Source organism: Pezoporus flaviventris, unplaced genomic scaffold (assembly GCF_033815535.1).
Source record: "Pezoporus flaviventris isolate CSIRO_AGI_PZ_B2104156 unplaced genomic scaffold, CSIRO_AGI_Pfla_v1 ptg000066l, whole genome shotgun sequence".
Lineage (NCBI taxonomy): Eukaryota > Metazoa > Chordata > Aves > Psittaciformes > Psittacidae > Pezoporus > Pezoporus flaviventris.
In genome coordinates, this window is record NW_026892614.1 from 13,946,077 (window position 1) to 13,973,011 (window position 26,935).

A 26,935-nucleotide genomic window follows, 5' to 3' on the forward strand; every position below is an offset into this window, starting at 1 on the left:
ACAGTGAATCACTTTCTGGAGGTGTCGATTTTTTGTGCTGACTGCAGAAAAGGCTCAGGTGAGTAGCTAGGACTCTATTCTGCAGACTTAAACAGCCACATACGGAGCACCAGACCCAACTCTTCTCACGTGTTTGGACAGCATCCATACATTTGGACAATGGGAACTTGGTCTCAGCAGGGAGCCTGCATACATCAACAATAGATGCAATTATAGGGAATAAACATGGGAATATATGCTCTGAAAAAGAACGCTTTCCTCACAGCACCGCTGTGAAAAATAGCAGAACAGGAACAAACTAATTCTGTTTCACCTAATTGCTTTCCATAAATCATCTCTTGGCAGCCAGCTCAAATGGTCTACCAAAGGGCCAATTAAAGCAAACGGAGGCTGAGCACTGTTTGGACTCAGGGCTGTGTTTTGTATTACAGGTACTGTAATTTGTTCCAAGAGGGTGGCATCTTTTCCCTCTCCAAGCAGAGAGGAATATCCATGCCTTGATGTTACTACTTCAGAGCATCCATGACGCATTGACTGGTGTCCTTTCCAGCACAGTGTTTTACTGTCCAGTGTGAGATATGATGCTGCGGGTAAAAGCAATGTAGAGGAAGAAGCACAGTGACAGATGAACGACGTTATGAAACCTGGACACCAGTGGCAAGTACCTATGTATTTGTTTTAAAACCCCAGTTGCAATGCACACGAACTCCTTCAACGTGCAGACCATTAAAATCTCTCCTCCTGTAACATTTTCTGCCGCTTCCCCTGCTGCTCAGTACACGTCCTGCTCCAAGCTCTCCCCACTAGCTACCACCACCCCTCCTGCACACATCCAGCCCTTGCCCCGCAGCCAGACCCCTGCCAGGAGAGCAGCCCTGGCCATAGCTGCCTCTCAGCCCTGCTGTCCCTCCTCATGTGAGCCGACGGGACAACACCGTCGCTGCTGCCGGTAACACCGGGCTGCTCCTCTATGTGTGAGAAGCTCACGCAGAGGATACACCCTGCCGTGTGGCTCTGGTTGCTCTCCTGGGGCTCGACATTACCGCACAGTTCAAGGGCTGGGCGCTGCATACCCTGAGGCCATCCCAACCTGGTGGCACCACGCACGCCCTTCCCGGCCAGGCGGGCGCAGTGGCTCTGCCCCAGGGGAGGACAGGGCACCACCACGCCGCTCCCATTCCAACCGTGACCAGGGCCAGCCGCTTTCCCTCCCTGTTTGCTTTCAGGGTGGTTGTCTCTGCTGCTGTTCAGGGCAGGAGGCTGGTCTTGCTTGCACTGCAGTCCAAAGAAGTGCAACGGAGGAGGGCTGGAGGACGCTGCCAGCTCCCCATAGCACGCTCTTTTCCTCTGCCCTTTACTTCACAAGACACTAGAGGTATTATTGCTCCCTTTTCTTTTTCTGCCGGCTCCTGCCAAGCCTCGGTTCCCTGGGATCTCTCTGGCAGGTGGGAAGGAGCCATGCCCTACCTGTACCGGGACTTGAAGCCGAGGTCGCCGGCGCTGCCTAGTGCTGCATGTGCCACACACAGCTCGGGGAAGGCCTATGAGGAGCTGAAGCAGGAGTGCCTGCGCAGGGGAGTCCTCTTTGAGGATCCCGACTTTCCTGCCTGTGACTCCTCTCTCTTCTTCAGTGAAAAGCCACATATTCCCTTCATCTGGAAGAGGCCTGGGGTGAGTATGACATTGCGCTCTTGCCTTTCATACTGCCAAAAGTCAGACCCTGCTGTGCTCTGGGATTGCACCAAACCATGGGGTGTTCAGGGAGGTGAAGTGCAGGGAAGACACTTCCCATCTCAGGGGAAGTGGTGTGGTGTTGGGATGTCACCCACAAATTGCTCAAGCTGTGGGATGAGAGGGCTGGAAGGGTTCACACCACGTCTCAGATGTAGCTCATTGTACAGTCACACTCTATGGACGTGTATTTATGCATGTGCTCAAACAACTGGTAATCAGCCTTCTCTCTTACATGACTGCCAAACAGCTAAGATGAAAATAAGAGGATATGCGAGGAATTAAGGGTAAAATACCTTTGCTGCTGTTTTAACTGTATGAAAATCAAATGCTGTTAATGTGGGAAACTCATAATTAAGGTTAAACTTAAAAAATTCAAACCTTTCAACTTTCAGAGTATGAGACTCTTATACTTCCTCTGTTTTACCATGAAACATTGAGAGATTACAGATACATGCCATGGTTACTGAGCCATTCAGCAGTAGCCAAGGGCTTGAAAAGTATCCCTTAATGCATCTTGCATAACAACCATTAATGACACAGTGAGAGCCTGAAGTTTCAATAGTCATATGCTCTCAGATCACGAACCCAACATCACTCCAGGTTCCTTCTCCCCACTTAACTCTGTAACTAATAGCCACAGAAAATCTGTGGCTACGTTTAATTTCATTTCTTTGCTAATGACTTTTATTCTCTTTTTCTTCATAGTCTGAAAGCTTCTCTCTCCCTTAGTAGAAAACTTTCCTTTGGCGACCCTGAGAGAAAAAGAACCAAGGGAGAAAAAGAACAAAACACGCTTAAAGAAAGGTTTAAATTTTGGCTTAACTTAATCTGATATGACAGGCATTCAAATGCCTCTGATGATAGTTAACATAGTGCCACTGCAGAGCAGAATTAAAGCTATTCTCCTGGAAAAGTTTCAGCTATGAAAAATAGGAGATCCGTACACATGGCAAGTGCAGCCCCTGCAGGTACTGCTGCCTGCCTTGCCTACCTGTGCCACAAAAGCCAGGTAGGCTGTGGGGCTGGTCCCCAGCACAGGATGGGATTGTGGGGCTGAGATATTTTTGGTGTGGTGACTCTGGAGTGCTGTGGGGCATGAGAAATGCAAGTGCCTGCAACATTAAATCAGAAAGAATGCTTTTCCTTGGGCCAGCCATTAGGTCCTGGTTTATCTTTTTTTCCATTTGGGCTTCACAATAGTTGAACTTGTGACCAGTAGCAGCTGAGAGCTTGTGTGTCCTTGTGCGTGGTACCCAGGGACAGCAATCTGTCTGTTGTAGCTGTTTCAGTCTTCTTTGCGATCTTTGTACATTGAACTGGAAACATTTACAGAATAAATTGCCTGAAACGGGATTTGACTTTACACTCCAATTCCCACATGCAGGAAGGTGAACTTCAGTGAGCTGCACAGCAAGAAATAAAGCTCAGGGGAGTCTTAGAGGATGTGTAAGGACAGGGTTTTAGTTATGCTCTTCTCTGGCTCCTCCACATTTCAGCTATGTCACTTTCATCTCTATTATCCATCAGGACCAGCACTAGCATAGAGGCACTGCAACACCATTTCAAGGTAACACATTTTACTCTGCAAGTGGGATATAGGCCTGGAGCATGACCCAGATTAGCTGCCACAGCTGAGCTGACAAGGCTGTGGTGTTGGAGATAGTGAGCATAAGAGCACAGCCTCTGTGTAGGGTACCTGCATTCAAACTGCTTTTCACAGTGACTGGTTTTTACCAACTCTCCTAACAGTAGTTTACAATAGCTTAGATGAAGTGTAGCACAATACATGTGGGTAATTGCAGGGTAATGTTAGTCTTCAGATTTACACTCTGCTAAAGTTTAATCTTTGGAAATGAGAGTAGAAAAGGCTTTGTTGTCATTTTGACATGCATATACCTGCATGTGTACATGTTTTTACACGCTGTGAACAAGACCCTCAGATAGGTCTAATCTGTAAACCTCCTACTGCAATCAGTGAGCTACATGCATCTCCACTAAAGGAATATCTCACTTTCTACATAAATCTGAAGTGTGCTAAGATTCAGAAAGCAATTCTCTTTAGCAATCCCTTTTCATTATAAACAAAACCTTTGAAACTGTTAACTTATCAACATTTTAGAACAATCCAAAGAACAGAAGACCCTTTTCTCATTGTATTTTCTCCTTTTTCCTTTCCTTTCCTTTCCTTTCCATCTAAGTTTGACTGCTGGGATAAATTCAACAGCTCAGTGTCTAGGAACATCAGACATACAAGCTGAAGAATGTGAAAAAGAAAATAAAAAAAAATGAAAGACAAATGTGTTTTATCAATGCCAAATGAATCTATGGTCTGCAGAAGGAAGTAAGAAGGAAATTCTCCTAGTAAGAGCAGCCATTGGCAACTGGTGTAATCACAAATAAAAATAAGGTCACTTAAATAACCTCATCCTCAGCCTGTCTTGGGTCTCCATTTACCCTGTCTACCAATGTGAGACAGGTGCAGGGGCTGCAATTTGTTTTCTTTTTGAGTCTAAAGAAACACAGCTTTGATGTAGCATCAGGAAAGTTTCTTTACTGTGAGAGTGACAGAGCACTGGAACAGGTTGCCCAGGGGGGTTGTGGAGTCTCCTACGTTGGAGATATTCAAGGCCCGCCTGGACAAGTTCCTGTGTGATGTACTCTAGGTTACCCTGCTCTTGTAGGAGGGTTGGACCAGATGATCTTTTGAGGTCCCTTCCAACCCTTAGGATTCTGTGAGTTACGGGTCACCTCGTTTCATCTCTGTGAGGACTGCATGTCCCCACTTGTAGGTAATATCCCTGCACAGGCAAATACATGAATTTTTTTGTTTTGTATGCTGTTTGTGAATGCAAGATCCACCTTTGGGTTTTGTCCCTTAATATGCTAAAGCCCTGATACACATAATTACACCACCCAGTCTGAAAATCCCCTTGAAATTAATACTATTTTTGCAATGTGGTTTTGTTTCGTGTAGCAGAGAATGTGGCACGGGCCCAGCCAAAATCCTTTCTATCCCTTTCTATTGATTTTTTTACTTTTGTTTTTTGCTTTGACATAAGAGATTGAAAATATTTTTCCATATGTCAGTTGCAGAGCTGTGTAATAAGCAATGGGCCGTGAATCTAATGTTCATACTCATGTCAGTGGAAAGGTTTTTTATCTTGTCCCTTGCTAACACATGGAGTTTCCTGGTAACAGCTAAATACATTTCTTGTCACGAGAATTACATTCCCCAGGAGCAGTGGTGCTAAACCAAGGCGTGTTATTGAAGATCAGCTACTTTATCAGCTGTTGTTATATTGATGTGTAAAGGCAATGAGCTGTGTTTTTATTGTTCACATCCAGTCCCAACAATATGGAGCGTATTTAACAAGCAGGTGGGCCAGGTAAGGAGGGGCTGCTGTTTGATTTCCCTTTGCTCCACACACTGGTGACAGGATGTGATGTGTTACCTCCCTCCGGGTTACTGGTGGCTGATGCACAACCTGGCCACCACTTCCTCCCCAGCATAGGCAAACAAAACCGTGTGCAAACCAGCTTCCTCCTGAATATTGCCTGTGCAGGGTGCGCTTCACAGGAGCAGTGGTGGTTCACTAAGTGCAGGAAGCACAACAGAACTGTCAATATCCTGCCCTGACGGCCACACAAAATGCAGTGATATGATCCAAAAGCAATCCATTTTCCTTCTAGGCAAATGCAGAGGTTAAATGGCTGAATGTGTTCTTCTATTTTGCCTCTCTTTAGTTTTCTTCTGGTTTTTGTAAGCTTCTGTCACTTAAGCAAAAGGCTCTGCTTCATGCCATAGGGTCTGCAACAACGTATCAGGGCAGACCCATTAACTACAGGCATATCAGCTAATGTATGTATTAGTATCTAATAGTAATATATTAGATACTCTCTCCTCCCTTTTCTGTTCAGTTCAATCAAATTCAATTTACAGTTCATGGAAAAAAAAAGCAAAGAAGGTGAATTCCTGCCACATTTAGTGGTTTGCCACTTATTTTTCTATGCAGCCGTGGTGCTAGTAGTTGAACTAGGACAGTGAATGCGTGAGAATTGCTTTCATGCCCCCGTGAGCAACAGTCCCTCTGAGCACACAAGGGTGGGCAGTGTTAGCTCTTCTATAAAACAAACAAGGCTGGACTCTGCCTTTGTTGCTTGCCTGTCTGAGGAGGAAATGGTCTCGTGGCTGTCAGACGCTGTATGTTCCAGGTACCATGTGCAGGTAAAGAAAAGGCTTTACCTTGGCATTTAAAAGTTAATTGACAATTTCCCTTTTTCCAGACACTGTGGGGAAAAAAAAACACAAACAAAAAGCCATTAACAAGGGTTTTAGTCTAACAGTGAGATTGTGCAGCAGGTTGTGCTATGATATTTGAACAATTGCCTACAGATGAATAGACAACTCCAGCCTTTCATTAACAGCTGACTAAATAGAAAAAAAATGAAGATATTTTATTCTTTGATTGCTCCACGCTGTAACTACTTAGCAAGGATTCCCCACCTAGATTTTTGTGGTGGCTACACCTCTGCAGGATAGTGTGGCCCATGGGGCACATACACCATGCTGCACATGTGGGCTCAGAGCGTTGCTGATGGTTTCCTGGCATGTTCCAAGTAATTTCTGTGTCTCTCTCCCTTTCTCCCAGGACATTGTCAAAGACCCCAAGTTTATCCTTGGAGGAGCCACAAGAACAGACATTTGTCAAGGGGATCTTGGTGAGTGATTCTCCCTGGGCTGATGCAGTCATGCCTACACCCCATGAGCAGCAGCAGGAATATCTTTACACATTGAGAGGATGTTGTCCCTCCTGAGCTGGTGGGAGCAGTGAAGGTGGAGGTGAGCCATGCTCACCTTGCCTGCAGCCATCTTTTTGGTAGCACCCTCCCATCCATGCCAGGGACCATCCTGGTGCAGTGGGATTCAAGATCAGGGAAGGATCTCCATGTGAGGGTACTGTGAGCCCAAGGGAATCTTTTGTCTAGCAGCACCTCCAAACTGCAGCAGTCTCCCCTGGTCAGACGGGGACATACTTCCTGGGGACACACAGGCTGTATTTTGGATTTCAAGAGGGGTGGAAGCTAACTTCCATAACATCTTCTCTAGGCCCTAACTTACCTTTTCTCCTTTGAAGGAAAGAAAGTGAGGAGTTTTTTACCTTTTCTCAATTCACAGGTGACTGCTGGCTATTGGCAGCCATAGCTTCTCTCACACTGAACGAAAAAACATTATCAAGAGTGGTTCCACTGGATCAAAATTTTGGGCCAGATTATGCTGGAATATTTCATTTCCAGGTAAAATAAACACATCACATAGGATGGCACAGCATGAGCACTTTTCTGTCATTATATTTCATGGTCTATTTTGCAGTGGGGTTGCCAGTTATTGCAGAGGAGAAATTGAAAAGAACATGGATTGCTGAGCTTACAGTGTTCATGTTTTGAGAAACAACCTAGTGGGCTATGTCAGCCTCCCACAGTCATGCCATTTCTGCTCTGTGGAGAGATGTATGGCTTTAGATATTATGTCACATTTTCCTTGGCACACAAACTCCACTTAGGATGTAAGGAATTGTAGTGGGATATGTAATGCATGTGTGTCTCGGAGGTGACTTGAATCATGTGGTGACCACTTGTGTAGCTGCATAAGTAACATTATCCAGACAAGGAGCTACAGTACAGCTCTGCACTTTTAGTCTTAGTCTTTTCTTAAGATATATTACCCTTCTTTCAGAGCAGTCTAATATGTTACAGTGGGAATGGATGGTTTACATATGACTTCTAATCAAGCCTGTGACTTGCAACTAGAAGTGCTGGGACACCAGAGTGCTGCACTCAGGAAATGACATGCTGTCACCAAACTCATGCCCCATACTTTCTAAACAGTTTTGGCAGCACAACGAGTGGCTGGATGTCGTGATTGATGACAGATTACCCACCTTCAATGGCCGGTTGGTTTTCTTGCACTCGGCTGAATGCAATGAATTTTGGAGTGCCTTACTAGAGAAAGCCTATGCCAAGTAAGTCATTGCAGATTCATAAATTCACTATTTGTATACAGTGCAACATGTATATAGCACAATGTGTACACACATTATTCACAACTCCAGCGAACAGCTTCTATCCAGTATTTTTTGGTGGCAGTGAAGTGTTTTTTGCATTTGCTGTTGCCCTGAGCTGAAGATATTATGCCTATCTCTTGTGAGCTGGTCCAGCTTCCAGCACATCATTAGATAAACCCCTAGCTGACAGCAACAGAGTTGCATCAAAGCCTGAATCCTGACATTTGTGTCTCTGCTCAGACCTCAGTTGATGGTTCTGCCTTTCTAAATGATTTGGCAGGTAGCAAGCCACTGACACACAGTGATGTTCAGTCCTTGCCAACCTGACAACTGGCACTAAAGAAAGAAAAACCACAGGCTTTAGGGATATAGAGAAATGAATGAATTAAAAATACAATTAACAAAGAAAGCAGACTGATCCCAGTACTCCTCCCATTTATCCTGGATGCATTCTGGGATACTTCTTTTGACTTCAGTGCCATTGCTGCAATCTTATGCCCATGTGAGAAAACTCTCAAACATGGGTTTCTTCAAAGTTTTGAAAGAAAGTCTCATGGTCAGCGTGTGTTTTCCAGGCTGAACAGCAGCTACGAGGCTCTGAAAGGAGGCAGCACAATAGAAGCCATGGAGGATTTCACTGGGGGCGTAGGAGAAACGTATGAGGTTAAAAAGGCTCCTGACAATTTCTATGAAATCCTAGAGAAAGCTCTGAAAAGATGCTCCATGGTGGGCTGCTCCATTGATGTAAGTAAGAAATAGGGGCTGCATTTCTCTGTTTAGCTTTGTGGTTTCAGTGCTAAAAAAATTTAATTTAAGACAGTAGTTGGATATGCACTTAACTTTGCAAATAATAGCTATGAACTGATTGGATATGTAGTATTAATGTAGTCATTCTTACAGTTGTTTAAAAGACAAGAAGAATTTATCACTTTTCAGGAGGTGATGGACACTGTATTTAAGGCAATAATGACATGAGTGCGAGCACTTGCTGAGAGTGAACTTTATTTCTTGACTTACTTGGTTGCTTAGCATTAAAATTGGTCATAGCTTTTTGAGGACTTACTGGTTCCAGAGACTACAAAATTGGGGTTGTTTTTTCAGCCCTGAATTCTGCCGTCACCACTCCATCAATATCTTTTCAGAAGAAATGAGACCGTATCACACCTGACCTCAGTGTGAGAGCAGCTTTCACCATTCCTTAGCTAACATAAACTACGTTTGAATGGGAGTTAAGATTGAGATCCAGAAACACAGATGATGTTGATACAAAATCCCAGGGGCAGAGAAGGTGTTTTAGCCTGGAACCACCTCATTTTCCTTATGTGTGAACAATGCTTAAAAAAAAAAAAAAATTGAAAAATCCCTTCCTCAAGGGCTCAGAGGGCACCATTGCACCATCACTGCCTGCATTGAGCAGACAGCCAAGTTGTCTGCTCACACTACTGGTTAGCCACTGAGCTCCCACCTGATGCTTGAAAGGGACCGGTTTGCACCACTTGCAATCTCACTCTGAAAAAAGAGATTCACACCTTTTTTCTGTATTTCAGACCAGCAGTGCTGCCGAGTCAGAAGCCAAAACCCCCTTTGGCCTTATAAAGGGCCACGCTTACTCTGTGACTGGCATTGATGAGGTATGTTCAGCAGTGCAAAGGAGAAAGATAAGGGAATGTTCCTGGACCTCAGGTGGCAGGGGGAGTTATCCTCAGGGTTTATCGAACTTCCCATCAACCCTTCCCTCCCACGTCTGTAGCAGCCTGCACCTTTTGCCCGGCTGTTACACCAGCTTGCCCAGCCTCTGCCCACAGGAGAAGTCCTGAGCCCTAGCTACTGACACTTGAAATTTTCTCTATTTCTTTCTTCCCCAGGTGAGCTATCGGGGCCAGCAAGTGCAGCTCATAAGGATAAGGAACCCCTGGGGACAGGTCGAGTGGAATGGCCCTTGGAGTGACAAGTGCGTGAGCTGTCCCATACATGCTGGCCTCACAAGGGCCAAATCCCAGCTGCTGCTCCACAGCTGCCTTTCTGCAGCCCCAGCTATTCACAGAAAATGAAATCAAGAGTTTGCACGTGCATACCAGTGTTACTGCCTTACTAACATGTCACCCCTGGTGTTTTCAGAGCTGCCCATTTATGGGGACACTGTAAAGTTGTTTAGTCACCAAAATCTAGCACTAGCAAAAAATATTCATTAATACTGAATGATGGGATAAGTTAATTTTAATAATGAGATAAGTTAATTTTAAGACACTACTGATGGGAAAAATAATACATTTAGAGTGAATTTTCATTCAATTTTTACAAGGCTGTTGCTGTAGTACTTGTAACGCAACATCTGTACTTTGTCCTACTGCAGATACTGAAATTGATACTGTATTACCCCCTATAAGTAGCTTATGCATCTCTGGTTGTATTTACTGATCTTGGTTTCTAAACACATTAGGGATATGCAGGAACCTTACAGGTTATATATGACCATTCAATGAGATCCTCCTGATGTGGTACCTACCAAAGATGTGAAAGAACCCAAAAGCACAATAGGATTGGGCTGAAAACCAGTCTGATTTTACTACCAAATGTAAACAAAGTGCAGTAATAGAAAAGAAAAAAGTATAATAAAACCCAACACTGCATTCTCCCCCAGCATACACTTTTCAGTGTATTTTTGCACATACGTACAGCTTCATTTCTGTTTCACTTTCTTTTACCATGTTTTTTGTATTCATACAGTTGTAGAGGACAGAAACCATAACCTACTTGGCTCTTTAAAATTGTTGAGACCCAAAGTCATCTGCAGGATTACTTTGAATGACCCTGTCCTAAACATGACCCGGAAATAAATGAAATATTTCCACATCAGCTCTGATCCTTTGTTGTCTTGAAAAAGAAAAATGTGGATAATCGGCATATATAATGAGTGATTAAATCTCAGAATATTGAGAGGTTAAGATCAGGACAGGCATCTGGCAATTCCTGCTGTTTATTGAAAAAGGCTGTGCAAAGCAGAGCTCTGGTTCTGCACTCGGTAGGTTTTCTGGAACTCAGGGTGAAAAAGGGGCTTACAGGTCAATACAAGAATCTGTAATAACATTTTGCAGTGGTTACTGGAGTTAAAAACCTCAACACAAGAGGCCTGCTACTGCCTGTTTATTACGTCAGACTGGAAATGTGGCAGGGCATTTTGGTTTTACAAAAAGCTTTGTCAGGTTTTTTTTAGTTTTGATCTGCCACAGCTGGAGTTGTAGATGTGGACGAAAAGAAGGCAAATACTTTACCTGGAACCCCAGCGACTCCAGCAAATCTTCCTTTATGAGGAAGGAGCCTACTCAGTTCCTATTGACTCAATTTTGAAGAAGTATCTGACCCTAAATTGCTGACAAACATAAAGCAGGAGATGGGGCTACAGGTGGAAAACAGATTTAAGGAGAGGTGTGACTTACCAAAATCTTGATGTTTACCAATAGCCCTATTATACCCAACTCCAGAACTTGACAGCAATCCCAACTCTGACTGCAGGCAATAACTCACACAGGACCATCCCACAGCAGCTTCAGAATCTTTGGTCCTGCTTCCAGTTATGTTGGTTGGGTCTCTGACCATGAGTAATAGCAGGATTCAGGAAACCTCTTAGATGCATCTTTCTTTGTGTGAGCTGATCAAATGAAACACATGTGGAAGAACAGCCTGCTGCTGTGTCCAGCCAGTCGTTCTGAGCCACATACTGTAGTAAAGCTTGGGTTTGTTTTCTTGCAGCTCTCTGGAGTGGCGTTCAGTCAGCCCATCAGAGCAGAGACGCCTGTCTCAGGCAGCACAGGATGATGGAGAGTTCTGGTAAGCCATGGGGTTTAAAGTGTGTGGATCTAGTCAGAAATCATGGTGTAAGTGACCAATAAGGAAAGTATCTGTGTGAGAAAATGCTCAGTTTCCACCTAGGAGAGGGCTGGTAGAATGATAACTTGTTTTTCTGTGTTTCATGCGTGCCCATGTCTATTTTAATAACAAAATGCATTTTAAAAGTCAGCTTAGTTAATGGTATTATCATATTTCAAATACCATGTGTCTCCCTGTGATGTAACACCCTTTAAATCCTTCCCATGAATAAAGGTAGGCTCTACAGAAAGGAGCATTGTATTGCACTCTATCACCTTTGAAATACCTTCAGGGGTGACGCTAGTCATACACTGGAAGGGAAGGGAGTCCCGAGGAGCAGTGCTACTTGTTACAGAAAGTAAAAGAACACAAAGTTATGTGTGAAATGATGGAAAATTTGAAGAAAAGATGAAATTAAAAGAGAAAAAAAAAAGTGGTGAAAATTGCTTTAGAAGTGTGAATTGCTCCTCATGCCAAATTCACAATCTCAGACAGAGCAGATGGCTGACTTGCACATGATGTAGTCCCCCCCTCATATCAACCATGCTGTGCACTTCTGACAATGTGTCTAATCACATTTTCTAAGGCCAAATACTCATCTGTTTTACATAGAGGTAAATCCAGAGAGCTGTGCAGAGGGTTATTCCAGATTTTTCATGCAAGTTAATCCAAAGTTCAACTTTAGGCCCGAAAAATGATTTATGATAGACAATGCAGCAGGTTAAGCTATATTAAATGATTTATCCCCAGTTTTGATAGCTCTGGAGGGAAGACGGTCCAGTGGCTGATCCATTACTTAAATATTTTTACTTAGGCTATTTTGAGTTATTTTGCTATTGACATTGCAAATGAAATAGGGCATTAGCAGCTTTTCCAAAAAGCTTTTGTGTTTGGTTTGGGTTTTTTTGTCTGTGTTTGACCTGTCTACAGCCGGAACTTATGAGGTGAAAGAAAAGGAGTCAAAGACTTTACCTGGAAACCAAGTAACTTCAGCAAGTCCATGCAGGGCACGACTTACAGCCTGGCTGTGTAATGGAGGTGCAAACGTGCTAGTAGGCATCGAATGAGTAATGAAATACATTAATAGGTCTGTCCAACAGAGCTAAGCTGACAGTTAAGTCCCCTGGGGAGGCAAATAAAAATTAATGAGGCTGAGCATACCCAGACAAATGTTGACTTTCCTCATCCAGCATCTCAGTCATTCAGATCAGAAACAAAAGCCCCTGGGACAGAAATTTCTACTGAAGGGGTTAAGTGGAGAAAAATTACATGCAGAAGATAAGAAATGCTTCCAAAACCCGTCAGGCAAGTTTGATACCAGCTAAACCTCCACCCAGTCCGTCAGGCTTATTTTTCCTAATACCTTTTGACTTCTGTGTATTTCTCTAAGGAGTGTTTGCCTCTTTGCCCCCCTCTAAGCCACACCTTGATAGTTTCCCTATTAGGCTTCACATACAGACTTTGTGTGAGCAGTAATGTGATATATCTGTAAAGACGTTAAAATGGTCTGATGATCTACACTAGCTGGGCTAGCTGGGTCCTATCAGCTACTGTTGCAGATAAAAATGCAGTCCTGGAGAGCTTTTGCTCTCCTGCTACTCCATTCTGTTGTTAGGCATTGGCCACTGGAGGAAAAAGATGGATGTTAAAATTTGTGTTAGGGAAGAGATCAGTTTCTGTACATTATTTCATGGTCCATGGAAAAAGAGGGCCAGAGGACACATCTGGATGCTAAATTGCCCTCAGAAAGGCCTAATACCTCTGCTTTTTTACAGAGAGAAGTTCAGCCTGCCAAGGCTACCTTCAGTCTTAGATCATCAGTGGGCCTCCCCTCCTTGCAGTGCCCACCATGCAAACTGCTGTCTCTTAGCTTTCCTGCTCTGTTCCATTTGCCCAGGGATGCATACCATGGCCAGTGGTGCCTGGCTCTGTCTGCCCCCTCTCTTGGCTCTTTGCCCAGTCCTGAACACAAAGCTCCTTCTCCAGCAGGACTGTTGGTATCTTACTGACCTTTTACTTGGTAGATAAAATCACACGGCTTATCTGCTGCTCGGCATGCTGAGCAGTCTAGTTTCAACCAGCCCAGCCTAACAGCTCAAAAACATCTGTCTTGTGGCATTTGTTTCCTCCTTCCCATGGCCAAGTATAGGTGTCCACCTTGGGTATAAAACATATGTAATGCAACCTAAAACCATTCTATGATTCTGTGGTTCTGTGTGACACAGTAGCAGGCAGCAGTGTTTCTATACCACCTGAAAAGGCAGGCAGGAGCCACTACTCAAGTCCAAACATCCTTTTTGCCTCTCATGTTTGGTGTATGTTTTTGCTGGGATAGGATCCTAGGCACTCATAAAGGAGGGGAGGGTGAGCAGCTTGAAACTAGGCACCTTAGCAGAGGCCCAAGTGTGACTTTAATTGAAGTGCAGACAGACTAATCATACCATGGCTTGGCTAACCCATCACCATGTGTTCCCTGTAGTGCTGTCATGCGGCTGGCACTGGATGCTTTGTAGGTAGGTTTAGCTCCTGCACAGATGCCTGCCATACTTTGGTAGGCTTTTTGGCAATATAGGTGCAGCCATTAAGGCCAGGATGGTGTTGATGAAATCACTCTTTCCATCACAGATTTTGTGCCAATGTCACCTTTTTTCATCTTATGCTCAATGGTAACTGAATAAAATCAATAGAGTTATAGTGTAAAAAGAAAGGTATTAAGAGATGTCAGAGTGTGACCCAGACAGTAAGGTTGCTTATAGTTTACACCACAGTGAGTGAGAGATAGTTCTCCCCTGGTGTACATCAGCATACCTCCATGGTCACTGAAACTATTCAGATTCACACAAGCTGGTGATCTGGCCCTCGGACTCCAGGGTGTAAGTAATTGTGCTGGGCATCCTTCACTGAAGTGAATGACTGCCTGTTCCTTCCCATGTCTTTTGCTCAGGATGAAATTTGAAGACTTCAAAGTGCATTTTGATAAAGTTGAGATCTGCAACCTGACTCCAGATGCCCTGGATGACAGCACTGCACACAAGTGGGAGGTGACCATCCACCAGGGGAGCTGGGTCCGGGGATCCACTGCAGGAGGATGTAGAAATTTCCTAGGTGAATAGATACTGCTTTGAAAATGAGAAGCCAGCACTGAAGTCTTTACCCACTCTTAGCCACCTTTCCTGTTACCCCATAGCAAGAATTGTGGGTGCAGGCCAGGCCAGCTGATGCTCAGCTAGCAGGAACCAGCCAAAAGGACAAATGTTCATATGGTCCCACTTGAGAGTTTGCAGTGTAAGAGCTGCTTTCTTTGCTCTCAAGTTCACTGGATCTGATTTGCCTCTTTACATTTGCATGAGCAGGACTAGCTCCAAATAAGTCCCTTAAATTGCAGCAGTAAGTGTAAAATGAGAAAAAATCCAACTCAGCCAGCATGTTTATGTGGCTCTGAAGTAGCAGCATGGACCTTAAATGTATTACTCCAGATTGGCACCAGCACTATGGGATCATTGTAGTACTGTACTTTTAACAAAATCCTATCTGACAACTTTATTTAAACCACAGTAACTTAATAAAACATCAGGCATAAAATCTTTTCTACACCTAGTTCCATGAAGGACTTTAGAATCTGGCTTATTTTCTGCAGAGCTTAGTGGAAAGAAGCATGACAGGGAATGGAAAAACTAGATTTGAGCAAAACCTCAGCTTAATTGCCCTTTTTGCCTTCTTTTATTTTTTCTTTTAGTAGTAGTAGTGGTGGTATTATTATTCTGAGGCAAGGAACTCTCTGGTGTTCTTTACATTGGCAGACACTTTCTGGACAAACCCACAAATCAAGCTGCATTTGACAGAAAAAGACGATGGACAAGATGAGTGCACATTCATAGCGGCGCTGATGCAGAAGGATCGCCGTAAACTCAAGAAGCTTGGAGCTGAAATGCTAACCATAGGCTACTCTATTTATGAGGTACTTCACTGCTTCTAAAGCGCAGTAGCTGCACTATCAGTATTAGCATCTTTCTCTGGGTTTGTACCCCTGCCAGCTATTATGTATTTTTAGGGCCCTTGCTCATGAAATAATCTTCTCATTACATCAAGCCCCACAGAGTATTTTACATGGTTGGGATGATGCCCTCTCAGAGAAGGATTTAGGAGTCCCTACGGGGCCGTGGGTTCCCAGGGTAGACTCCTTGGCCCCATGATTCTGTCATCCTCTGCCTGGTTCTTAAAGAGGGATGTTGCTTCTTATGAGCCTCTTGGGGTGCAGGAGTGCCTGTCCCCCAAGTGAGGTTTGAATTGGCAAATCTGTTGTCACTGCTCCCTGACACCCTGCCTGGGACTGTGGCACTCAATGGCAGGGAATATTTCAGAGGGAAGACAATGTCCCAGAATCCTATTAGACTGCCTTCTGGGTGGGAAAGGACCACCAGTAGTGGGTCGTTGCCATGACGTAGGAGCTGGGGGTGCTGCAAGTGCCTGGATGAAGGGATGAGAGTCAGGATCCCAGACGGGTGAGAGGCTTGTGCTTGTGATTGAGAAAGGGGCAAGGATGGCCCCTGCACACACTGGATAGTGCAGCACTGCCTTTGTTTGCCCTTCTAGAGCCCCGGCAGAGATGGACACTTGGGCAAAGACTTCTTCAGGTACCACCCCTCCAAGGCCAGGAGCAAAACCTATATTAATTTAAGGGAAGTGTCTAACAGATTCAAGCTGCCACCAGGCGATTACGTTCTTGTTCCAACCACGTTTGAGCCGCACCAGGAGGCAGATTTCTGCCTGAGGATTTTCTCTGAGAAGAAGGCCATCACTGAGTAAGTCAGATGTGAGCTCTGTGCCCTCTGGTGTTCACCTGCATGTCAGGCTGGTTGCTACTGGGGAGAGTCTGGCTGCTGGGCACCTAGCCCTAGAGCAGAACCCTGGCATGGAAAGCTCCTGCCCATTTTTGCTAAACCTGACGCTTCATTTGGAGAAGAGTTTAGTAGGTGGTGAAATAGAGCTTGCCATGCTGAGCCTGCTAGAAGCTTGACAAGTAAGAGTTGCTAGCTACTTGATACTGTTCAGGACTCTCTGAATGTAGCAGTATTTGTTTCCTGCTCGTTTCCTCCCTGAGTTTGTCTGAATGACAATTTTATACTAAGAAAGGGTATTCAGGAAAAAGTGTGTGAACAATGAAGAAAGAATGAGATGAATTCTTCAGCAGGCAGCATGCACAGCTGTGCCCTCCCTGAGCCTTGCTTCAAGTCTGGTTTTAGGGGCTTACACCAAAATTCAAACAGTGCAAAATTGTGATTGTCAGATGAATTTTAGCTAAACTTAACCTGTTGAATAAAAAATACAGTTTCATCATCCCCCTCTGGAAAATGTAATGAGCAAGATTCCACCCCAAGCAGATGTTGAATATCTTCAGATACTGAATAAGGTTTTGTTTTCTCTAGGGATCTAGATCAGAACGTTGCCATTGATCTCCCTGAGGTAAGCCTATAAGAGTTAAAATAGCAAGAGAATAGCTCAGCAGAAGCCAGCACACACTTCTTTTACTGTCTTTGGCTAAAACACGTTCGTTTCACAGGAATGTTACACAACTGCCAGCTTTGTGTATGTGACTGAAACAGCCAGTTCTGCTGAATATGGTAAAAGAGCTGTAACAATCAAAATCATAATCATTGTGCTTCTGCATCCACTTGAAGGCAGCCAGCATCAGCTGGCAACAGAGTGTATCAGCCACCGTGGGTGCAGTGAAAGCACACCTGTTAGCACCAGGGAGGCACACAGCCATTCACATCTTTAAAATTTTATAATGAAAAAAAGAAGAGGCAAGAGAATGCCAACAGACCTACACTGGTTTTTCATACAAATGACTTCATTTTACTTATCAATATCTGCAGGGCTTGGGAGGGAACACTAGGCACATGTGTGTGCCTATTGAAATGATTGAGTTCTTGTTGTTTCTGAATGGCCTGGTCTGCCTGCTGAGCACTAATTGCAGCTGAGTCTGAGTCAGCTCCTGTTTTAGTGTATCCCTGCAAATAAACCGTGAATTGTGGTGTGTCTTCCCATGGAAACAAGCTAAGCCAAGACCTCAAGTGTGTCTCTTTTTCTGGGTTCTCAGGGCCATGTTCAGTAGCAAAGTAAATCTGTTCACCTGTCCCAGTATCATTAAGGGACTGCATACAGACTTGAGCAGAAATAAGTGAGGAACAACCCTGCCCAGGGCAGGGGGGTTGAAACCAGATGATTTTAAGGTCCTTCCCAACCCTAACCATTCTATGATTCTAAAATACATACAGTCAAAAAAACTGTAAGTGGCCAAGCAGTGTCAGCACGGCCACTCTGGTGACAGTACACGAGATAGCACCCATGTTGTATCTTCTGTGGGTAGGCAAAACAAAGCCCTACTCTTTGCTTCCTACGCTGTGCTGTTGCCTTCTCTTTCCCCACTTTTTTGGCCAAGAACTCTCTCTTCACATGGTCACCCCAACTATAGCAATGGTTCTGTACTATTTCATCTCTCTGGTCATCAGTGTAGACTGAAGCCTGGTCTCTACCCCTCTGAGACTGCACGGAGGCACTCAGCTGGCAGCCAGCTGAAAGCATTTCCAGGCTTAGGATGGTGCCGAGTAATGTGCCAAAGTGCAGCCACATCTGGCTGGTGCTCTAAAGAAGGACAAGAGGTCCTTGAATGATGCTGCTGGAAAGAGCTTGATATAAGCTCTGGCTGTTCAAGGACCAGGGAATCAGAGTGGTGCATGGGTGGGATGAGAGAAAAGCTGTTTGCTGGGATGGGTGCTCTTGATTTTGACATAGCAAAGGCAATGGCAGACTACACAACCACCCAGGAAAAGGAAATGAGGGATTGAGACTCCCTTTGGGCAGCTAGATGGTTGTGTGGCCTCAGGCCTACCAATGTTCAGGAGTATGTGTACCCTTATTTTAACATGTACTCTGGTCCTCTGATGCACAGAGGGGCTATATGCAGGAGAAATGTAATGGTTTACAATTCATCTAATGACTTCTGTGGTTGATGTTGCAGCCCATAACCCCAACCCCAAACCCAGAAGAAACTGAAGAAGAAAAACTTTTCAAGACACTGTTTGAGCAGATTTCAGGAAAGGTGAGTGCAAAACCCTTGTGGGTCATAGTGAGACATGGAAAGAGGTGAGACACTTCTACGGGCCAGGTGAAACATTTTTTGGGAGTATGCTTAGTTGTAGTGTGTTGTTTGGGCACCAGATGTCACCATGCCTCATGTCTAGTTGGAGAAGGGTTCAGTTGCTGGTGAGCAAGCAGGAGGACCAAAGGGAACTCAAGGTCTGAGGGAGCTTATTTGGTTCAGTGTCCAACTGCAGTTTACTTTCTCTGAATCAGTGGTTCCTGCTGGAGATCTCCTTCAGCTAGACTTATGCACAGCAGCCCTTTAGTTTTTAGCCTTTTCTGGGTTTTGTATGGTTCTCTATTCCTGAGTTGCAATAAAGTACAGATGGGTAATGTTTGTGTTTTTTGAGGGTTTTGGTATGTTTGATTACAGAAATATTCAAGTAACAGATGCTATACTTTTTTTCCTTTATTTTATTTTACTGTAGGACATGGAGATATCTGCAGAAGAACTTGAATATGTTCTGAACGCTGTATTAAAAAGAAGTAAGTGCTGATATCCTCTGAGGTAAGCGGTGTAAAGAACTTTATAAAAGCTGCCATTAAATGCATTTACAGACAGGCTGTGTTATGACTCCTGCTTGATGTCCTCTAGCCAGCTGCGCAGAGCCAGGAAAACATCTGGTCTGTGATCTAAACACGACCTTGCCCTGCCTCCAGCATGAGGACTAAGAGGCAGCTATGCCCACTTATGAAATCCTATTTTCTACTTTCAGTTTATAAAAGGCAGATTTACCCAATGGCTTCTTTCTTATTATTGTGCTTTTCCAGCAAAGAACATCAGATTCAAGAACTTAAGTCTCATTTCATGCCGAAATATCATTTCTCTGATGGATGTATCCTTTTGAATAAGTGCTTGTGAGGCTAAATGAATGCTGACTATAATTGTCCATAGGGGTACCTGTCTTGGATATCAGAGACGAATGTAGTAATGTCATGGCAGAACACTACCCAAAGAAAAAAATAATACGTGAAAGTTGTATACTGATTTTTCTCATAGAAATTTAGGGCTAGGACCTTCAAGACAGACTATTTTCTACTGCAGACTTAGAGGCAGATGCTTTAATGCTGAGCACTTTTAAAAGTAATTCTCAAATTACTTCCATATAGACCAGTGCATTTTTCAAGCAGTGGTTTATTTGAAAAAGGCCTAGAAGAGATAATTCCAGAAAAGTCTGTTTTCTGGAGGGTGAAGTTCACCAGGCAGAGTTGTGCCTGCAAGTTATGGGTCAGAAATTAAGGACCAGCAGAGTGTTGAAAATTACTAATATCAAAGCTGTGGGGGTTTTTGACAGCCAGACTAATAGCTGGAAAATCTGGTCTTACAGCTAGATCCTGGAACTCCAGGAAGCAGACATGTGGGCGAAAAGTTTGTCCAAATTTAGTCATTTGTGGTGTAGGTGTCTACATCTAAGCTAGCTTTCTAGACTTCCTTTATAGATAGTGAAAAAGATGGTTTAATTATGCTTGTTCTGGATGCGCCTGACTGTGAGGAATGCTAAACAACTGCTCAGACATTAGGTGAGATGAATCATAGCCCTGGTACTTCCCCGCCAGCTTCATCCTTTGCAATGTTCTGGTGCCTGTAGAGTTTGCTTAGCATGGCTTCTCCTCAGGTAGGCATGTTTTTCACAGCATGCTTTCCTGATAGACAGTTTTGTTACATGTGAGACAGAACAGGTACTGTTCTAACAAGGCAAGTATCTAACATTTGCTTTATGTCTTGCTTGTTCAGCCGAGAAGTTCTTACCTTTTGCTTTATTTGCTGTAGTCCGTGACAGAGGTAACATCCTCTCAAACACTAGAGAAGAAAACCAAAACAGACAAAACTTTGTCCTGTTAAAGCAATACCCATAATGTTGAAATTTAGTGCAGATCAGTCACCATACAGATACAGTGAGAAACAGGGCACCAGTCCTGAATTTCCTCCCTTAAGAGCCAGGCTTCAATAGGGAGCTGGTCCATGTTCACATCTCATCCTTACATGGTATTGGGACAGAGCCAGGGTCTGCACTTGACACAGGAGCATGGCAGCATTCCTAGGTTTACTATTTAGGATATAACTAAATAGTTTCCATTATTTGCAATGCTTCCAAGCAAATCTGTGCATAGTTTTGAATAAATGGGGAAACATCTCTTCCTCTGCTTTAGCAGTACAAGGAACACAGACACAACCATCGCACTCTGGACATGGTATTTGGAGTACATGGAGGAACAAAATTACATGAACGCAAATCCAAATCAACGCTGGCAGAGTCCCCTCCCAGTGCCACCAAATTCCCCGGCCACTGTCACCATGCAGTGGCACAAAGTGAGGGCAAAGTTCTACATGACCTCAGGAAGAAGAACCTGGCTGGGTAAACTGACAGTGACTTTTTGCAGGAGTAGTAATGCCCTCGGGTTCTGAGTGCCTCAATAATGTCACCATTGTAGGTGCTAAAACAATGACAGACATTAACTTGACCCCACTTGGCACGTTTTTACCTTTATGAATCCTCACTATCCTAGTGTCCATCTGAGCAAGGGCTTTGTCCTGGCAAGTAAGATGGAAAGGGGAAGGGGAATGGGCCCATTCCTTATTTAGCATTTCAGAGCAAGTGCTCTGTCATGCAAGCGAGCTGTGCTTGGGCAACATCAGTAACTCAGTGAAATAAGTATTTAAAGACCCTTACATTTCAGGCAGAGGGAAGGACAGGCATATCTAAATACTGCCTCTCAGAAATGCTATACAGACATTATTTTTCAGACCATGAGAACCCATATTTTGCCAGCCTCACCCCACAATGCCCATTAATTTTTGGTTAAGCCATTGCAACAGAGCTTGGTCTCTGGGTAAAAATACTGAATAGCACATTGGTTGACTAACTAACTCCTCTGAGTACAGTAGCAATTTGTTTTAATCAGGTAATTTAATTCTGTGAATCATTTATATCCCTTTTACATCCAAAGCTGTTCCTGCCTCAGAACAATCTGTCTTTCTTTCTCCTGTGGAGCCTGCATTGCTCAGCTGTGTTTTTATATCACATAATGTTCCCCAAGTATCACAGCCACAGCCATGACTGTAACTGCTCAAGCTGCACCTCATGAGAAATCCCGATATGAGTTTCAGTGGCACCATAGGCATTCCAGGCAACTTCACATTTTCTGCTTAAAGGAACAGTGCTTATAAATTCAGACAGAATTTGGACCTTCAGGTAGAGAATCTTTTTCCTTAATTCAGATTGCCAGACCAACGGCAACGGGAAACTGGAATTTAATGAGTTCAAAGTTTTCTGGGAAAAAATGAAGAAATGGATAGTAGGTGACATTATTCACTGTTTGTTTCTCCATTTCATTAGCTATTTCCTGCATAGTTTATTATGTATGTGCAGACAAAAGTGGAGACAGGAATGTTTACAAGCTACAAATTTTAACTCAAAACAAATGTTTTAAAAGTATGGGGGCCTGTTTTGGATAGTCAAAGACATTCTTAGCTTTCCATGATGCTAAACCATAATGGTTTTCTGGAAATCACTGAGATTTTTGTAAGCAAATCAACTATGTTTGGGATAAAGATTGCAAAGGACACTAATAAACAAGCCAATCAAAATTAAACTTAAGGAATTTCCATTACTGCTGTTGTACAGAAGTAGAAAGTGATGATTCATAAGTAGTAGGAAACAATAATTTCCTATGTCGCTGCATTTCCTTTATTGATCTCTCAGGAGTCAACTGTACCGAAGTCTGGGAAAGTGTTGATTCTAAATTTAAACACATTTCCCTGTCACTGTATATGGCAATAAGAATAAACAGGCTTGCAGAATCAGGCCACAGACTGAATATTCAAATACAGGCAACATAATTGTTTCCTTATGGTCATTAATAGTTTCTTCTGAATTCATGCTTCACCCAAGCATTCAAGATACGCAGTTCCCTGCTTCTTGTCTAGCCCATCAAAAATGGCAAATGCTTTTTTTGGGTACTAATGCCACATTTCTTTTAACAAAGCATGCATTATTCTTTAACAAGGGGGTTTGAGAAATCCTTGTGTCTTATTGGAAGATTTGCACGTAAGTTTGCTGGGTAAATTTAAGATGAATGTGATGACAGCTCTAAATATTTCCCAAGGGTAGCTGAGTTTGTCATCTCATTAAAAAGATGGAATTTAACTCTAGTTTAATAATTATTTAATATTTAGGTCTGAATGTTTGTACCAGTTCTCTTGGTTGTACCATGAATGTGGCTGCTTGGACCTTTTGTACCTAGCAACAAATAGGCAAGTTACAGTCTTAACTTCACATTAAACTAATTGTCTCTAGCCTTCAGAATTATAGAGAAAAACATAACAAGAGATTAAGAGGATGCATCAGAGTTAAAAGACAAAGAGCAATACATCCTACCCAGAAAAACTCACTTTTTGAAAAATTGTGGAGGTTTTTACCAAAAGCACCTCATTATTTTGAATGCATGGGTTTGGCAGTACTTGGTTGAAGTTTCACAACAACCTATTCATATGACAAAGAGAACTGTGACCTAGATTTGTTCCTCAGTTACAAAATCAGACTTGATCGGGACCAAAGTTTTGTCAGCTTTCTTAAATGCTCAAGTTAGCAATAAAGACCTTGCTTTTCTGTGCCATATCTGTGCTCTCTTTCATATGCATACAAACTTTCCATGTTCTCATTTTGTTATAGAATATCTTTCTTCAATTTGACTTTGATAAATCTGGGTCCATGTCCTCCTATGAGCTTCGCAGTGCACTTAAAGCTGCAGGTAAGGATAGCGCTACATTTTACCTGTGAAACCTGTCAGGCACATCGGCTGTGGGTGAAGAGGGCTGCAATCAATTATGCTGGCCAGGTGCCCCTGAACAGAAAGGAGGTTTAAATCCCAGAGAGGACTTGCACACCTAGAGAAGATATCAAGTAGACTAATTTTGCCCCAGGATTCTCCAGTCCTGCAGGGCAGTCAGTGAGAGCAGTCTTTATATTTTTCTTGAGCTCTGTTGAACTCAACAGGGCTGAATATGTGCAGGGTTAGACCCTGAAACAAGCAACTTCAGCTTCCATTTGCCCTCAAGGGCTGAAGGAACAGTGAGTAAGCTGTTTGTTATGAAGAGCAGTCAGTGCATTTCACTGCAAATTATTTCTATTAAAGCACCTAGTTTTGCAGAAATCCCTCCAAATTTCAGGGAGACAGAATGGTCCCTCATACATCAAAAAGTGCACAGACTAGAAACTGCAGTGACTGCAAAATTTCCTGTTCAGAGCTTGTTATGCATTGCAAGCTTAAAGAATTCTGTGGTCAGATCACTTTCAGGATGGCTGTGTGCCCCTGAGTATCCTGCCATTAACTGGTTTTCAAGATTAGTTAGTAGAGATCTGCAGATTCCTCCCTGGCCAGTGAGGTTGCTGATTTTTCCTTTGTGCATGTGTCTTTGGGAAGGATACCAACTCAGCAACTACCTGCTGCAACTGATTGTCCTCCGATACTCTGATGAACAGTTCCAGATTGACTTTGATGATTTTCTGAACTGCTTAATTCGCTTAGAGAATGCAAGTCGTGAGTATCTTCTTCCTCTGGAATTTCTTTCCCTTTTTAAAAAAAACCCAATGTTCCTCTTTTGGCTGTCATTGAGCATATTGCACAATATCTGAGATCACATGTGTACACGGCTAACAGAAAGGAGCTGTGTTTAGCATTTGCTTTTAGGATGGCTTTTCTCCTGTAAAGTGAAAAATGTTCTGTTGCTAATGGAAAATTTCCCTGTGTGAATAGAGACTGCTTCACAAACTGCAGCAACATAGAAGGCATGTGAAGAATGCTGGCAAAGTCCAAGTTACAGCCTTTCTTGTGGCTCACCCATGAGCTTCATTTGGGATCACAAAAGTTCAAGGTTCAAATATTGCTTGTGCCTCATGCAAAGAGATAATTGGCATGTACTTGGACAGGTATATCCTGTACTTAACTTGTCCACTTTTGGCAGAAGATACCCCTCCTCATACATTGAGCACCCTACATCCCAGTTCTTTTGTGAGCAGGGTCACTCTCGTTCCAGCAGTAGTAGAGATAGATTAAATGGCTGGATAAATGCTGAAGTGATCATTAGTGTGACTCCAAACTCAAATCATATGCAGCTCTCTCTATGAGAAGCAAAATCAACTTTCTTCACCAGTTTTTATTGTTTTGTTCTTCTCTTTACTTTCTGTTTTGATCCGTGGCAACAGAAGTATTAAGCTATTGAGAGAGAAAAATTAGAAAAGATAAAGAAAGAAATGCAAATTGATTGGCTTCATTTTTAGAGTATCATCCAAATGCGATGGTTTAGTATTCAGGACACCCTCTTCCAGTCAAGTCCTGAAGTGAGATATGCACAAGGGCCTTACGTCACCAAGACATTTCCTCTTGCAAGGACTTTAGTTTTGTCATAGCAGCTACCACCACCAAGCAATCCTAAGTGATTTGCCTCTGCGCCAGGCCCTCCCTCTCCTTGGAACAGACACCCATCATTGTGGGATGGGGAGCTCATGTATGAATATGAATGAGGTGTATTTATAGCACTGGTGTCCTGTTTTTCATTTCAGGAGTATTCCAAGCTCTGAGTGTGAAAAACAAGGAGTATATTAACCTGAATATAGGCGAGGTATGAGCACAGCTTCATAAACACTGACAAAATGATGGGGCTTCTCTAGAGCGTTTTCCTCTTGTAAGAACCAGAACATTTCTGCATGCACTTCAGGTGACATCCGTGTCTATGAGAGTGCAGGGGGCATCTGCCATAGGTTTCAGCAGGGCTGGGATTTTACAGCACGCACACTGGTTACATCTCTTCCGTGCTATTGCCTTCCTTCCTTGCTCTGTGGCATACTGACAGCTGATCAACCTTTCAACATTCCCTGTTTTTCCTTCCTCTGGTGCCAGCTCTCAGTGGGGGAAAAGGGAAGCTGCAGATGGGGATGGGAGGTCTTTCATTATCCCTGAATCCCCCAGGAGTGCAGAACAGCCTTGCCTGTGCATGTCCATAGAATCAGAGAATAGTTAGGGTTGGAAGGGACCTTAAGATGATCTAGTTCCAACCCCCTCGCCATGGGCAGGGACACCTCCCACTAAACCATGTCACCCAAGGCTTTATCCAACCTGGTCTTGAACACTGCCAGGGATGAAGCATTCACAACCTTCCTGGGCAACCCATTCCAGTGCCTCATCACCCTAACAGGAAAGAATCATCTGCTTCTCTCACCGTTCAGAACAGGCTTCTTGTTTTCCTGTGCTCTCTTTGTCTCCCTGTCATATATGTGGGTTGTCTCTCATTTAACACTAACTCAAAGCTTCCTGGGGCCAGGCACAATGAATTCTCTGACAAAACAAGCATGGAAGCCCATGCAGACTGCTGGGATGCAAACAAAACCACTGCCATTATGGGCTTCTAGTGTTTGGAGAGCTCTCCCTCCTTCCGTCAAAACACAGAAGTAAATGCTGGCTGAAGTTTGTCCTTAGTGACAGGACACAAAAGCCTAGTGAGCAAAGGTACTCTTCTCTATATGGGGTCAATTCAGAGCAAGGCAAAGCTTTTGAACATCTCTTTCATTTGGGGAAAGGGAGGGGGAAGAAAAGGGCCTGAGGTCATTTATTGTAACATTGATCTTTCTTCCAATCTTAGTTTATCAACCTGGCAATGAATATCTGAAGAAGTCTGACTTGGATGCCGGAAGCTTCTGGTGACATTGCTGCTGAGACTTCTGTCCCAAACAGCTGAGGTCCCCTTTGCATGCAGACTTCACCAGGAGATTTCATGAGGAGCAACATGCATGCTGCCCACCCTTTCTGGTCCCCAGCCCTCTTGAGGAGTTTAACAGTCAGATCATAGTTTGGTTTTGGTAAAGCCTCATACTGGATTTAGTACTGTGAAAGGCATTTGGATGGGGCACATGTGCCTCTCCAAGAGCCTGAAACTGACACCCCTGAGTGACCACAGGGTTTTGCAAAATCAGATTGTATTTAGTTTCAGCACAGCACAGACTATGGTGATTAAAGGTCTTTATTGCTCCTTGGGTAGAGATTACTGTAAGGTGCTTTTGAAAATATAAGGTTGCATAAAACTTTGTTCCGTTTGGAATTTATTTCCAACATGCTGTGTAGCTACACAAAAA

At 43.5% G+C, this 26,935-nt stretch overlaps 1 protein-coding gene across 3 annotated transcripts; it reads left to right on the forward strand.

Moving 5' to 3' along the window:
- The first annotated feature begins 1,309 nt into the window (after positions 1-1,309).
- On the forward strand, positions 1,310-26,935 carry CAPN9 (calpain 9). Of its 3 annotated transcripts, XM_061471308.1 has the most exons (20): positions 1,310-1,671; positions 6,384-6,453; positions 6,911-7,029; positions 7,621-7,754; positions 8,372-8,540; positions 9,344-9,427; positions 9,662-9,747; positions 11,547-11,624; positions 14,608-14,768; positions 15,464-15,621; positions 16,257-16,465; positions 17,090-17,126; positions 18,685-18,765; positions 19,235-19,292; positions 19,578-19,642; positions 22,035-22,103; positions 23,480-23,558; positions 24,231-24,347; positions 25,370-25,428; positions 26,446-26,935. In XM_061471308.1, the coding sequence occupies exons 1-20, from the start codon at positions 1,459-1,461 to the stop codon at positions 26,470-26,472; spliced, it is 2,073 nt and encodes a 690-aa protein (XP_061327292.1). In that variant the 5' UTR covers positions 1,310-1,458; the 3' UTR covers positions 26,473-26,935. The 3 variants fall into 3 exon arrangements, 2 of the variants coding, with proteins under 2 accessions (XP_061327292.1, XP_061327293.1); XM_061471309.1 differs by lacking the exon at positions 25,370-25,428; XR_009746571.1 differs by lacking the exons at positions 25,370-25,428; positions 26,446-26,935 and having other exon boundaries at positions 22,035-22,107.